At 41.4% G+C, this 16410-nt stretch overlaps 1 protein-coding gene across 2 annotated transcripts in view; it reads right to left on the minus strand.

Moving 5' to 3' along the window:
• Positions 1–16410, minus strand: part of ATP9B (ATPase phospholipid transporting 9B (putative)) — a 534623-nt gene that overhangs the window by 351373 nt on the left and 166840 nt on the right. For both annotated transcript variants that reach the window (XM_077492334.1, XM_077492333.1), the window contains exon 7: positions 13475–13526. In XM_077492334.1, the coding sequence (XP_077348460.1) occupies positions 13475–13526 (52 nt within the window). The remainder of the gene's footprint in view (positions 1–13474; positions 13527–16410) is intronic.

Here is a 16410-nt window from a genome sequence, read left to right on the forward strand (position 1 = left end):
GTGCCCCCCCTGAACCCTACCAAGCCACATGCCCTCAACATGGAGGAGTAGGTGCTTTGGGGCAGAGGGGCCTTGTGCCCACCCCACCCCCAAAGCTCCTTGTCTCCATACTGATGAGGACAAGGGCCTCTTCACAACAACCCTAACCGTTGGTTGCTGTGGTCCTCGGGCGGGGAGCTTATCAGAATCTGGAAGCCCCCTTTAACAAGGGAGCCCCCAGATTCCAGCCCCCCACCCTATGTGAATGAGTGTGGGTTACATTGTACCCCTACCCATTCACCTAAAAAAGTGTCAAAAATAAAACACATTATACATGTTTTGAAAGTAATTTATTATGGCAGCTTTAGCGTCTCTTCCGACTTCTTCTCCCCTCTCCAGCTCTTCTGACTCCTCCGCTGATGTCTTTAACCTCTGCCAGTTCTTCTCTGCTCTCTCTGATTCTTCTCCCTCTACACTGTCTTCTCGCTCTTTTGCTGGGTCTTCTCCACCCTCCTCTGCCCATTCCTCTTCCAATGTTGACTCTCTCCAGCTCTAATGGTGGGTGAGCGGTGTGCCGCTACTTCTATTGCCATGGGGCGGGGTCACTGGAGGCCCGCCCCTTATGATGTCACCACCCCATCATGTCCCGGGTGGTGACATCATAAGGGGTGGGGCCTCCGGATGGCCTCTCCCCAGGCCAATATAAGTAGGGGCACAACACACACCCAGTATTAGGGCGGGAGAGTGTCGAGTCAACATCGGAAGAAGAACAGATGGAGAAGACAGCGGAGAAGACCCGACTAGAGCAAGAACATAGTGGAGAATACCCAATAGAGGCAGAAGACAACGGACGGAGGGAGAAGAACTGGAGAGGGCTAGAAGACATCAGCAGAGAAGACTCGGAGAGGGGAGAAGAACAGACAGAGGCAGAAGACATCAGCATAGTTACCATGGGCCTCTTGGCTGCTTCTCTGATTAATGCTCTCCTTGCATGGCTTGTCAGTTTAGGTAGACATACAATTTTTGGATGGTGGATTGAAAACTGCTCCATGAGATGTTCAAAGCTTGGGATATTTTTTTTTTTATAACCTAACCCTGCTTTACACTTCTTCACAACTTTAACACTGACCTGCCTGGTGTGTTCCTTGGCCTTCAAGATGCTGTTTGTTCACTAAGGTTCCTTAACAAACCTCTGAGGGCTTAACAGAACAGCTGTATTTTTTACTGAGAATAAATTACACATAGGTGGACCCTATTTACTAATTAGGTGACTTCTGAAGGCAGTTAGTTCAACTAGATGTTAGTTACGGGTATCGGAGTAAAGCCTCGTACACACGATCAGATTTTCCGATGGGAACTGCGTGATGACAGGCTGTTGGTGGAAAATCCGACCGTTTGTAGACTCCTAAAAAAGGGGGGAATTGGGGAACTTGGGATATTGAGTGAAGCCATGGCTGGGTAAAGTCATGTGCCTCCATCCCTATCATCTGGAAATAAAAGCTTCACCGCGGCAGGGGGCAGCGGTGGTGCAAAAAGGAAGAAAGTGGGACTTTAAATGAAGCTCAGGATGACAAAAATGAGTAAAATGAAAATCCTTATTTTCTACCATTTTACTCATTTTTGTCATCCTGAGCTTCATTTAAAGTCCCACGTTTGTAGACTCCATCGGACAATTGTCGGATTTTCCGCTGAGAAATGTTGGATGGCAGGCTTTAAAATTTTCCACGGACAAATATTTGTCTGTTGTCAGATTTTCAGATCGCGTTTAAACAAGTCCATCAGACAAAAGTGAAAAGTACAAACACGCATGCTTGGAAGCAAGGACGAGCCAGAAGCAATCTTGTAAACTAGCGTTCGTAATGGAGAATTAACATTTGTGATGTGGCAAATTATGAAATCTCGAAATTCCGCACACATTCTCCTCTTCTTTAATGGGATAATAACGAAGCTGCTTTGCTGGTGATACTGATGGAGTTCTGCCAAACGTAATTTTAAAAGGCTTTCTTTTTCTAGTGATCTCAAGAATATTATTATTATGCTTGTTTTTTTAGTTTTTTGGGCAAGTTACCACAACACCATTATCGCCGAGTTTTTAAGATCAAGGTTACAACTATGTTGGTATCCCTTGTTAATTTTACATTTTATTTTTTTAAATGTAACTGCTTACTCCCAAACTGTCATTTGAAGTAAAAAGCATAGCCAAATATTATTCTCCACAATTTATTTTATTGGGCATTGAAAAAAGAAAACAAATATAATTAGACATGTTATCTGCCAATAGAACTTAACCAAAAAGTGCATTCTATGCATCCAAAAATATAGAAAATATACCAAATTAAATCATTATTTAACCAAAAAATTAAATAAAAGCTTCATGCATGTGTCCTGCTTATTAATATAGGGGGTCAACAATGTCAAGAGTTAGTGAAAGCAGGGGTCCGTCTTTCAGGGACAATTTTGAAAATCATCCAGATTATTCTCCTGGAGCCCCCACAGCAAAGGCATATAACATAACTGGTCACGATTAATAAAGCAACCAATTTTTAGTCCAAGAAATAATCCTCCTCCTGTTCCTGGACTGGACTTGGTTCAAAACAATAACTCCAAGGCCAATAATAAATAACATGTTATCTCCTCCAATTTCGTAACATGTCTGGTTGACGAACGGCCATTCAGAAACTAACTGAAAAGCGTGAAATTAAAAGAGCGAATAAACACTCACCAAACTTCTACTAACACGAAATTAGCAGAAGGAGCCGAAAGGGTGGCGCCTGACAATTAAAGTCCTCTTTTATCAACTCATAGAACGTCTAGTACGTCCCTACGTTCGTGTTTGTTGGCCGACAATTGTGTACCATTTGTGTGCAAGACAAAATCCAGGCACACGCACTTCGGACAAAATTCTGGCGCTTTGCGGAAAATCCGATCGTGTGTACTAGGTTTAAAGGTGGCTGGGTACAAATATAGGCCACACTTTTCCCATATTTATTTGTAAAAAATGTCTAAAACCATTTATTCTTTTCCTTCTACTTCACAATTATGTGCCACTTTGTGTTGGTCTATCACATAAAATCCCAATAAAATACAATTACGTTTTTGGTTGTAACATGACAAAATGTGTAAAATTTCAAGGGGTATGAATACATGTGTCTCTTTAAGCACAAATCCCCAAGGCACAAAAAACATATACATATTAGGCTTTAGAAAATTGATGAACCATTAAAAACTATACAGAGTTGGATCTGAGTTTATGAAAACAGAAGCAGAATTGATAGGATAGCCACCTCCTGGAAGTTTTAAAAGTTAAGGACATGACTGTAACTAGCATTTATGCATTCTGTATTCCTGTTTAAACAATATATTCATTACTGAAAGACTGCATCAGTCACTTAAAAAATGTACTGTATAAAAGCAGCATATTGCAGGGATAGTATTAGTACAACAATCAATCTGGCCTCAACAAATTGTATTCCTTTAATTGATTAAAACTTAAATATACACTTTAAGTGTTTTTTGAGTGACCATTTTGGCGCCTTTGTAGTGTTTGCTGCGCGATAAAACGCGCAGAAAAAGTGACTGCTAAAAGCGTTTGGCGTGTCATTAATTATTAAAGACACTGCTAGCATGATGTGTGTTTGCAGCTCGTTTCCAAAACGTGTTTTGGATCGTGTTCAGAAAACGGCAAGTGTTAATGCAGCCTAAAGGGGACATACTCAGGTGGTAGTGGTGAGAGAAACTGTGCTCTAGACAAGGAACACCAAGTACAGTTTAAGCAAGTCGTCCTGCACTTTCATTCAAAGGACCGTAAAAAAAAATATGGGATTTTTGTACTCACCGTAAAATCCTTTTCTCTGAAGTTCATTGACGGACACAGCTCCTTTAATTCTTGACCTTAGGGTTATCACGCCACCTTCAGGAGAGGACTAGGCAGATCATGTAAAACATGTAAAAACAGCAAGACTGCACAGCACCGCCAGGGGGTGGTCCCTCTGGCTATAACTGTTCACCCTGCTTCCTGCAGCTCAGTTTGTCAAAAAGCAGTACAAACATAAATAGGAGGAGTGGGTGCTGTGTCCGTCAACGAACTTTAGAGAAAAGGATTTTACGGTGAGTACAAAAATTCTATTTTCTCTTTCGTTCATTGACGGACACAGCTCCTTTAATTCTTGACCTTAGGGATGTCCCCAGGCAGTGTCAAAAAACGAGGGATGGAAACGGCAAAACATAACTTCACCCACAACAAAAGGAAGACCTCAACAGAGGAGTTGCCCTCTTAAACGGCCATCATCAAAACCTGCAGCCAACTTATGCATCAAAAGATGCATTCACAACAAACATGTAAATGAAAGAAAGTGCAAATTGCAACCTTACACAGTTGCCTGCAAAACCTTGCAGCCAAAGCAAGCATCCGAACATGCGTTCACATCAACTTTGTAGAATGTAGTGAAAGTGGGAACGGACGACCAAGTCACCGCCTTACACACCTGGGAGACAGACTCTTGATGTTGGAAAGCCCAGGAGGTTCCAATTGCCCTTGTGGAATGAGCCGTGACAGGAAAAGTGTGCACCTGCCCCTTTAAGGCATATGCCTGAACCACGATATGTCTGATTGACCGAGAAATGGTGGTCGACGGGAGCGCCAGACCTTTTTTCGAACAAGCCACAGAGACAGAGTCTGACTTCCGGAAGGGAGTCGTAGCAGACAGACACACCCGTAGAGCCTGGACCACGTCCAGGGAATGTAAGGCAACTTCTTTCGGGTGTGTCGTCTTAGGACATAGGGATGGTAACACAATGTCCTCATTTAGATGAAATGCCGAAACCACCTTTGGAAGGAAAGAGGGCTGCGGACGTAGCACCATCTTATCCTTGTGGATGACCAGATAGGGAGACTTGCATGACAAGGTTGCCAAATCAGAAACCCTCCTGGCAGATGTAATAGCCACTAGAAAGACTACTTTCTGAGAAAGAGTTAACAAGGGAATCTCCCTAATGTTTTCAAATGGTGGTTTCTGAGGCGTCGATAGCACCAGATTCAGATTCCACGGAGGTAGCCGTGGTCGAACCAGAGGGACTACGTGTCGAACCCCTTGCACAAACGTACTTCACCAATGAATGAGTTGCCAAGGGACGTTGGAAAAAGATCTGCCCCTTGATGGTGCTTAAGGCAAGTTTCTGATCCACTCCTCGCTGCAAAAACAGCAGCATCCTGGAAACTGAATATGTGCACGGATGCCACCCCATCACCTCACACATGGAGATGTAAGTCTTCCACGTACAATGGTAAATTTTTTGAGCAGACGACTTCCATGCCATCAGCATAGTGGAAATTACAAAGTCTGACAGACCTCGGTCCCTTAGTACTTGGTTTTCAACTGCCATGCCGTTAAAACCAGCGATTGTAAAGCAGTATGAAGTATCGGAACTTGCGATAGAAGCTCCTCTCGCACCGGTAGCCACCAAGGAACATCTGCCACCAGTCGTACTAGGTACAGTATTACGCTATGTTAGATTTTTATTCCTATGGTTCACGCACAATACCACTACTCCATCCCTCATTGGACAATAACGATCTTCTGCCAATTGATGTTGTGGTGTGAGCTGAGATTGTGGACTACTCACATTCATCGGGTCGAGCTTTGTCCATAAGCCTTTATGACTTGGGAAGCATATGCCTAGCTAAGTCGCTGCTTTCCGGTGTCGCACTTGGGAAGAGTACACTTTTGGAAGTTTTCATTCAAATCGGGTACCGATTTTCATCTTTTTAGGACTGCAGTGGCACTTGCACTTTAAAAAGTGGTTATTGACTATATTTCTTCACTGAATATTGTTCTGATCGCTATATTTTGGTTTATATATTATATATGAATCCGATCCAAGTCTATATATATATATATATATATATATATATATATATATATATATATATATATATATATATAATGTTTGCATGTATATTTATAGTCTAGCACTTTGGTATAGAGCTACACATATTTTACCTTTTAGAATTTTTATGCTTTTTGTCTAGAGCTGTGTTGGCGGCTTAATCAAAGTTTCACTCACAGCGCAGTATACACTAATTTATCAGACACCAAGGCCTTGGCCAGCACAGGTCATAACTGCCTCAGCCCTCCTGTCGGCAGGGTCCTTGAAGGCAGGAGTCCCTTCTACCGCAATCATGGTTACTTTATTTAACCTGGATAGCAGGGGGTCAATGACCGGAGAAGATGCCCATTTTTTCAGGAGACTCTCCTCAAAGGGGTAACGCACCAGCATTCTTCTTGGGACTGAAAAGGCCCGTTGCGGGCTTCCCCATTCCTTGTAGATGAACTTATCAAAATAAGTCAAATACGGAAACACCTTAGGCGTGCAGGCCGCTTTGCGGGACCGAAAAGGGAGTTCCTGCTGCATCCTGTATCTTCAGGGTATCCCGCACCGCAGTGATAAGTGCTCCTACTAGCGCTTTTTCCTGCTCTAACCCGGACACAGAGTAATTCTCACTTCTCCGAACGGTACTGGTCCGCATCCTCTGACACGTCAGAACAGGGGCCGCAGTCACCCCGGGGCCCGAGTCTGAATCAGAGCTCTCCCCAGAAGACGGGGAGGCAGGGGGCGTTTTTTACCTCCCCCTTGCGCCCGCACGCTGCTTCAACCCTGGCAACACAGGTCTCCAGGACCGCCAACAAAGCGTCCATAGGCACCACATTTGGAGCAGGTGAGCCGGTTGCAATAGCAGGGTTCCAATGGGCTCAACATGCCTCTCAGCAATTTCCTTGGGGTGTCTACTCCAAAATGGGGTCATTTGGGGGGGTTTTGTACTGCCCTGCCATTTTAGCACCTCAAGAAATGAGGCATAGGCAGTCATAAATTAAAAGCTGTGTATATTCCAGAAAATTTACTCTAGTTTGTAGATGCTATAACTTTTGCGCAAACCAATAAATATACGCTTATTGACATTTTTTTTTACTAAAGACATGTGGCTGAATACATTTTGGCCTAAATGTATGACTAAAATTGAGTTTATTCGATTTTTCTTATAACAAAAAGTAGAAAATATCTTTTTTTTTTTCAAAATTTTCAGTCTTTTTCCATTCATAACGTAAAAAATAAAAATCGCAGAGGCAATCAAATACCATCAAAAGAAAGCTCTATTTGTGGGAAGAAAAGGACGCAAATTTTGTTTGGGTACAACATCGCTTGACTACGCAATTACCAGTTAAAGCAGTGCAGTGCCAAATTGTAAAAAGACCTCTGGTCCTTAGGCTGACAATTGGTCCGGGGCTTAAGTGGTTAATATTAGGACACCAACCTGTCCAGGAATCCCGCGATGTCAGCACCCCAGCCGATTTTTCCATGGGCTCTCGAGTTCTGCAGTTGCCTTTGCTTGTAGGGGAAACTGGCAGTGAAGCCCTGCGGCTGCACAGCCAGTCCCTTACTTCACATGCACAAAGAGCTGCACTTTGTGAATGGCCCGGTAGCAGGGGAAGGAGGAGGGGGCCAAACTTCTGGGTAATCTCGCCGTGGTGAAATCACCTGGAAGTGGGAGCAGGTACCCGCTCCCGCAGATAAGCTGAGCTTTTGGGTGAAGCTCCGCTTTAACAAGAGGTACTAATGCTTCTCCAGTCAGCTCTTTAGGGTTCGCTCGTAAATCTATATTTGGGTGGGAAGAGTATGATGTGCCAGTGATATAAATGTATTCTAGCAATTTCTATTCAATATTACACAATGTATGTTGCCTCACGCGTCACATGGGAGAGCACACGCATGCACCGTTTTCAGAATAACGAATGTACATAGAATTTTGCATGCACTTGCAGTAACCAGGCTTTTACCAATAGTCATGGTACAATAAAGCGGCTGGGAAATGAACATTCTGTCTTCTTTCTGGCTATCACTGTCCTTTAGAATAAAGATCATTGCTTTGCCCTAAAACAGAGAAGGGGGTAGTAAGAGAGAAGTAACTGCACAGCAATCTAAGATAAATGTAAAAACTGGGCGTAACAACGTGCAAAATAAAGGTACTATGCCACTTAATAAATGAAAGAAAAATTATTAGCATGAGTTTGAGGTTACATCCAAGGATCCCAAACCTTTCTAAAATTGGTATACAATCCTTGAGCCATGCTGTGAGTTTTTCATTAAGTCTGTTATGTAGTATGGAAATGGGCAAGATGGACAAAAGCCAGTGAGAAGCAGTCACCCACTTGGCAGCAGAACAGGCATTAATGCAACATTTACTTAGGGGTTTTGGGATATTATTGAAAGAATGATTAATTATTGCAACCCAGGGTTCTGGTTAAACTTGAATCTTTAATATACAGGACAGAAAAGTATAATTCATTATTAAAACTCAATGATCTGGTAAATCCTGACTCTAATATATATTGGGCAGCAAAGCAAATTTTAATTACATAGTACCTCATTGGTTGCAAATCTCTAAAAAAACATAATGGAAAGGAAGAAGGATATTATTAATTGTAAATTATAAGGGTGCAAGAAATAAAAGAAACTTTATATTTTTTGTATTAGATTTATTTTACTTTAGAACAGAAGTATCAGCTGATTGTCTAATAATTGTTCATGCAGCATTAAGATTAGATAAAGCCAAATCCTGTTTCAAGGAACTTACTTAAAACAGTATTAAACCCCAAACTAAAAATGTAATATATTGCAGTTTACTAATAAGTAGGGCTGTTACTGATTAAAATTTTCGTGTTCGATTAATCAATTTTTTTTTAAATCGATTAATCAACTAATTTTGATTAATTATAACGCACATACAGATCCAACTACTTTTAGCTGATCTCCTTGCATTGCAACTCTGCATTAGTCAGTGGTAAATGTGGTATACACTATATACAATCACCTGACACTAGTTAGTTTCCACAATCCATGACTTAACTTCACAATTCACACAAATACATTTTAAATTCAAACTGTAGCACTGACGTAAGTAATTTTTTTTCCACAGTAGCGTGACAATCCCTCCACCTCGGGTCTAACTAATCACTCTCACCTTATGGCATGGACTGCTGTGCAAACAGGTGGTCATGCAAGCGGGTATCAAAAGGGTTAACACGGACCATAAACTTCTCTCACCTCTCCTTAGATCTCAGCAAGGACGCCAGGTCATGGGTAGAAAGAAAAGATCTAAGTGCTCACCGCTTAAGTATAAGATTTAATTTTTGTGTTCAAACACAAACTACTCACATAAAGATGATAAAAACACAGCATGTAAAGCCGACAATCGTGTTCGTTCCGTAGGGCAGCAGCGTGTGACGTCATGCGTAGCTCCTCCCCCGTACGCGTTACTTTCAATCAGAACTTCAACGTCACTGGACTCCTCCCCCTTTCCCTTAATTAGCAGACGGAGGCACTTGGGGAAGGGGGGAGGAGTCCAGTGACATCATTGTCCGTGACATCACCGGATCTCCGACGGAACTCCCTGAAGACCCGGAAGCCAGCGGAGAGGTGAGTACCGATGAAAAGAATTTTGATCGATCAAAAAAATGAATCGATTAATCGAGGAATTCATTTTTAATTTCCACAGCCCTACTAATAAGCATTAGATGTGGTGGCTGCGTTAGTTTTCCTTTTTTTTAGTTATTTTGTTTTTAGACTTTTTTCCCTTCTGTTTTCACCTGGTGATCTGGCCAGTAACACACCTCCTGTACTATAGTACCCCCATTCTGGATTAGGGAGCACAGCAGCATTGTCAGTTAGGTGGGGGGGGGTGTAGTAGTGTCAAATGTACTGGTAGATTTAAATACATGAACAAAGTGAAGCCAATCTCCAGTTCACAGATGTCATATTTATTATGAACATTTTTATTAATCTCTGTTTGTATTATTTCAGTAAATAAAGTTTGTTTTCAGGAGGAGAAGGCACTCTTACATTTTTTATACCAATGAAATGCATTAAGGTGAAAAACTATCTGTAGTGCAGCAGCCATTTTTCTTACCTAAACCCGTTCGTTCCAGCGACGAGCACAAGCCCAGCGGCTCCAGCCTCTGTCTCTGTCATCATTGGATCAATTGATAGCAGCAGGAGCCATTGGCTCCCGCTGCCGTTAATCAAATTCAGTGACATGAGAGCAGGGGGCAGGGCCGAGTCCTCCTGTCTGTGTCAATGGACACAGCAGCAGGACTCGTGAGCGCACTGGCACGGGTACCCCCATGAAAAGTGGCTCTTCATGGGGGTACCCCATTGCAGAGGAGAGGCCAGGAGTGTCGCCAGGGCACCCCAGAAGAGGAGGATTGGGGCTGCTCTGTGCAAAACCCTTGTACAGAGTGGATAAGTATAACATGTTTAAAAAAAACAAAACAAAAAAAACTTTACAATCACTTTAAGTCTTTCCCTGCCAGGCAAAGTACTCCACCTTTATTTCTCCCATACATTTTCTAAAAGCACAGGACTAGCAGAGTGAAGAGATGGTGCTACTGATATTGTAAAAATAAAAAAGGTTGCACTCCAAACTAAACACAAATATAATTTAAATACGTATGTGGACAAAAGTGAATAATTGATAAAGTGATCTCATATCATGAAAACAGAAAGCAGATCCTGGTGAAAAAAGAATCTGTGAAATTAAATAGTGTCCAAAAAAATTATATATATCAGTGTCCAATATTTAGTGCAATATTCTGTGACGCCTTTTACTAAATCCACAATTGAAGTGACTTTGCTGGATGAATCCCACCAACAAGTGAAGTGCACGCTTACCAGCTAAAAGATATTAGTTGTCTGTGGCCATTACCCAGCCGGGGCCTTTTCCTCAATCCTTTTCAGTGCACGATCTAGTAGTCACATCCGTAGGAGGGTCCCCCGGTCAGAGCTGTATCTGCACAACAAATCCTCCACTGGCAGCCAATACCAAAAAAAGTAAGGTGGTGCAAAGAGGCTCAAATAAAGAGAGATGGGATGGCCATAGGTAAAACCCGTAGGACATTTAATAATGTAAAAAAAAATACGCCAAAGGTGTATAAAACAAGCACAATGAATAAAAATAGCGGCCGGCCGGCTACAATACAACATGCCCGTGCTTACAAACAACGGACGTAGTGAGCGGTGACGTCAGTACGTTACCTATGGTTCTTGGCTCTTGCACACAGGATAAGAATACAGTCTCTCTTGGCTTTCTGGTTGTATTGACCGGTTCAGATATAGCCCAGCTCTGCACCAGAAGGGTGTAAGGAACAGGCTTAGAGATGCAAGAACAAGGTTCCAAAAAGAAGACACTCTCATCACCTTTAGACACTAGCACAAAACTCGCAGTCTTGTGGGCATGTACAATGAGCTGCACACAAATTAGGTCATCCTGCCAATCAAGATAGCCAAAATTCAGCTGTAAACAATGCAAACCACCCCCTGCATACGAGTGTGGTAATCAGACACCAATGCTTCTCACACATCCAATTTTAAAAGGAAGAGAATGAAGCGTCACAGTTTGCTGCCCTCTCAGGACTGGTGATGCCCACATAACATGCTACAAAAGAGAGAGGCTTGCACATTATCCCAATTAACCATTTATTGATAAAACCAAAATAAATATACTCACATGCAACTATGATATACAAAGCTCATCAGAATCCTTGGCTTGGGAAGCTAGCACCTGGATCTTTTCTGGCTTATGTGCTTTGAGGGGTGTCCCCTCTTCCTCAGAGCCAAAAAGCTAAGATCTTTATGGCTTTACTTTATACATCTAACTAAAATTGACATAAGAATCTTTTGCACCTCCCACTACTAGGGTGGGACTCTGACTGTTGATATCAATTGACATGAGGCAGATGACTTATGACTACAACAAATTCTTAAACGTGATAATGATGTTATGGATAAAGCTAATGACATTTGGAATCTCTATACCAAAATACACTTCCATTACTCATAAATGGCACATACCAGACTTTTTCTTTTGTCTTGGATGGTTGCCCTTGCAGAATAATGTTCTATAACAATTGCCATGTAAAAGCCTCAGGTGCTGCAGTGATATAATGAAAATTGGATGTTATTCCTTTGGAAGGGAGCAAAAGAATTCTCATGTCATTTTTTGTTAGATATATAAAGTCAAGCCATAAGGGTCTAAGCGAATTGGCTCTGAGGAAAAAGGGGCACCCCTGAAATGCATGAGCTACAAAAGATTCAGGTGGTGTCTTCCCAAGCCAAGAAGTACATGCAGTGGATTGAGCAATATTTTCACTGATGACTATTCTGATAAACTTTGTATATCACAGTTGTTTCCGAGTATTTATTTCGGCTTTATCAAAAAACTGTTTATTGGGATATTGCGCAAGACTGGTGTGCCCTCTTTTGTTTTTGTAGCCAAAAACCAGCACCTGGAAGGAGCTGGAGAGAAGAGCTAAGTATTTTGACCTTGGTTCTGCTTTAAGCTGAAATCCAGAAAATGGCTTAATACATAGATGAAATATACTGTACGAGAGCTGTTTAAGCTGTCAATTGATTTGTATTTCTATCCATTCAGTATGCAAATTTAGCGGTAGCAATTTGCAAGGCTGCAGAATATAGTGTGGTGCCTTTTCAGAAGCCCTTCCATTGGGCACTTGGAGGATGTATTTGACTTAACGACAGAAATATGAAATGGTTTCTGGACAGTAATGATACAATTTAACCTTGTATTTTACCAGCCAATTCAGAAAACTTACACTTATCTTCTATATTTACTGAAAACAAGCACTGTATGAGTATGTTATCAAAAAAATATTGAACTACAACACTGATATAAACAGGATTAGGGCCAAAAAAGTACATCAACACACTACTTCGCTCTACAAATGCTTGTGACATAAAAAAAACAAAAAAAACAGCTATTATGATTATTTAAAGAGAAATATTCACCTTGTCAATGCAAAGCCCCATCAACCGCCTCTTTATACTAGCCTATTCTCTCTTGCCACTTCTTTCTGCTCCACAGCTAGAAACAATATCCAGCACTTCTGGGTATGGAGAAATATGTGACCTCCTCTTCTTTGCTCAGGTCTGCTAGCCGATTGCTAGGCCTCAGAACGGTCACTTGACCTAGGGGGTGGCATTACTGTCCCCTCCATATACGTCTTTTTTTTTTTTTTAACCGGCTGTGCAGCGAGACCGTGACAGTAAGGTAACTATCATAAGGGTGCTCTTGGCAGAGACACTGTCATTTTGCCCTACAAGGTCAGGGTGACAGTGTCACTTTAAAAAACAAGCACCCTGTAGAAATATTACGGTATATGCAAAAGTGCAGTAGCCATAGAAGTGTGGCATCACCTTTCATCCATTTATAGAATTCAGAACAACAGGCTATATCTGATGGGCTGCTACACGTTCCTCTTTGCCTGATTAAATAGTCCCATATATCTTATAAAATGTCAGTGCAGTTTCAACATACAAAACTTTGTCAGTTCTCACTGAATTGTTAATCTGTCAAGACTGCAACAAGCAGAATATGGCTAACAAACCTAATTTTCTGCATTTCATTCAGCCAAAACATTTGACATACCGGTTTTCTCTGAGGTTCTAAGAAAGACCATGTCAGCTGGGATTCTTTGATTCTGTAAATAAATAAATGTACGTATTAAAAAAAAATTCCTATCAAGATATGTTCTATAGTACAAGCTACAAAAGGTCACAAATGGGATTGAAATGCAATTAAAATAGGATTTCTCTCAGTACTTTATATTCTGCATTTCCAATTTAGCAATCGATATTGTAAAAAAAATTATACAATAACTAAGTAACAGTTAAGCCTTTCAAATTCTTCCCATTGGCAAACCATTTAAATTCAGTATGAATCTCAATAGGAAATAGCAATTATTTCAGGACGTTGTATACATCCGGCCTAAATTGCAGAAAAATATAAACACCATAATAAAGAACACAAGGTAGCAAGCATGCAATATTAAATATACTATTAAGGTAAATGTCAGTTACCCTGTAATTTCCTTTATATGGCATCAATTATTTAAGCTGTAAGAGAAATGTTATAGCTAAAGGTTATTTTTTTAATTCTGTGAATGGGCATGGGAGATCATGTCATTCAGCTGCTCCTCCTCCAATCACAGAACATTATGGAACAATATTAGTACAATAACAGTACTAGTTCTGTGACTGGTGGAGAGGGAAGGAGGGGGTGGGCTAGCTGGTCAGCTTTTTTCAGTAGCAGTGGCTGTTGTGAACATTTAGGCTCTGTTCACATCTTCATGGTCCAAATTGGGGACAGAATTGCCACGATTCTGCCTGCGATTCGCAATAGCAGCAAATCGTGGTAAAGCCCATGTGGTACCCGTGCGTTACCTGCCAATTAATCAAATAGCACCCCAAACGCAGCGTGATTTTCCTGCAATTCATCAGTCGACAAACGTGGTAAAATCGTGTGAACAGAATCGCGGGTTACCTGTTGTCCAAAAGAAGATGGGTGTCCCGCGATTCTATTTGCAAATTTTTACCGCATTTTTTGCACCCATACGCCAAGATATGAACCAGGCCTTAGCGCCAAAAGATAACTGCTCGGGGCAATATCCAGCAGCTCTGAAGGAGGCACTGAATGGAAGATTTTTAACAGCAGCAGCTGTCTACAGATAATAGAATATACACAAATACACATAAATAATGTGTTTAGTTCTGTGTCAAAAAAACAAACAAAACAAAAACACATCTAAAACAATGTTTATTTTTTTACTCAATGTTATCATCAGTGTTCAATTCACATGCATAACACCCCTTTCACACTGGGGCAGTGCGGGTGTCAGCAGTAAAGTGCCGCTAGTTTTAGCAGCACTTTGGCGCCAAAAAGCTGTTAAAATCAGCGCCCATTCATTTCAATGGGCGGGGATGTATGTATGGTGTAATGGTGTATACATCGCTCCTCCATCGCCCCAAAGATGCTGCTTGCAGGACTTTTTCCCATCCTGCAAGTGGACTGCCCCAGTGTGAAAGCACTTGGACATTCACACTGGGGTGGCTTGAAAGGCGATTTTCAGGCTCTATTTTTAGTGCTAAAACACCTGAAAAGTGCCCCAATGTGAAAGGAGTCTAACTGTTGTGGGGTAGAATCAGTATGTCTTTGCATAGAATTGTTGAATAACAGTGTGTCAAAGACTGTAAAAGAAATGAGAGTTTTGTACAAATAGAGGACAATCCTATTCTAGACAGTTGTCCTAAATGCATGATTAAAAGTTTTCCCTTTATTTTTATTCTTGTGACAGTTTAAAGGCTAAGTTGACCTTTATATTAAAAAAAAAAAAAAAAAATCAGTAGATCATGGGTGCAATGTCAGGCTCCTGCATACACTGCCTACAACTCTGTTTCCCATAGACAGTGCGAATGAACTAGTGTGAATCAGCACACCCACAGGGGGGGTATCAGGGGCAGAAGGTGCAGAACTGGAACATGTTCCACCCTATAAATATATATAAGTATTTCATTCATTCATTCATTCATAAAAAACACATGGAGCATGTTTCAAAGGTGAACTTATCCCTTAAAATGTGCTCAGGAGAGAAAAAGACTTTTAAAATTAACCGATTCCCGACCAACCGCTGCAGTTATACTGCAGCAGGTTGGCTCCCCTGCATGAGCCATTGTAGCTATACGTTGGCTTGCGGGGTCGGGACAGCGGGGGAGCCGATGCTTGTGGCTGACGGTCGCGATGACCGACGGCCAAGAGCAATTGTAAGCAGGAGAGACAGAATAGGGAGAAGTGTGTGTAAACACACACTTGCCTGTTCTTTTCTGACAGGAGTGACAGATCTCGTGTTCCAATTAGCTAGGAACCACGATCCATCACTTCCTCTAGTCGGTCCCCCTTCCCCTTCAGTTAGAATTACCTCCCAGGAAATACAGTTAACCCCTAGTGTTAACACCTTCACTGCCATTTTTACAGTAATCAATGCATTTTTATAGCATTGATCGCTGTATTAATGCAAATGGTCCCAAAAATGTGTCAAAATTGTCCGAAGTGTCCGCCATAATGTTGCAGTCAGGATAAAAATCACAGATCGCCGCCATTACTGGTAAAAAAAAAAATAATAATAATAATAAAAATGCTATAAATCTATCCCCTATTTTGTAGACGCTATAACTTTTGCGCAAACCATTCAATATACGCTTATTGCGATTTTTTTTACCAAAAATATGTAGAATACATATCGGCCTAAACTGAGGAAAAAATGAAAAAAAAAAAGTACAAAATATTGTGTTTTTTTCAAAATTGTCACTCTTTTTTTGTTTATAGTGCAAAAAATAAAAACAGCAGAAGCGACCAAATACCACCAAAAGAAAGGTCTATTTGTGGGGGAAAAAAAGGATGTCAACTTTGCTTGGGTGCAAAGTCGCAGACCGTGTACTTGTCAGTTAAAGCGACGCAGTGCCGAATCACAAAAAGTGCCCTGGTCAGGAAGGGGGTAAATTCTTCCGGGGCTGAAATGGTTAAATTAA

This window comes from Lithobates pipiens, unplaced genomic scaffold (assembly GCF_037356315.1).
Source record: "Lithobates pipiens isolate NorthernLeopardFrog02 unplaced genomic scaffold, aLitPip1_a1.2 Scaffold_19, whole genome shotgun sequence".
Taxonomy (NCBI): domain Eukaryota; kingdom Metazoa; phylum Chordata; class Amphibia; order Anura; family Ranidae; genus Lithobates; species Lithobates pipiens.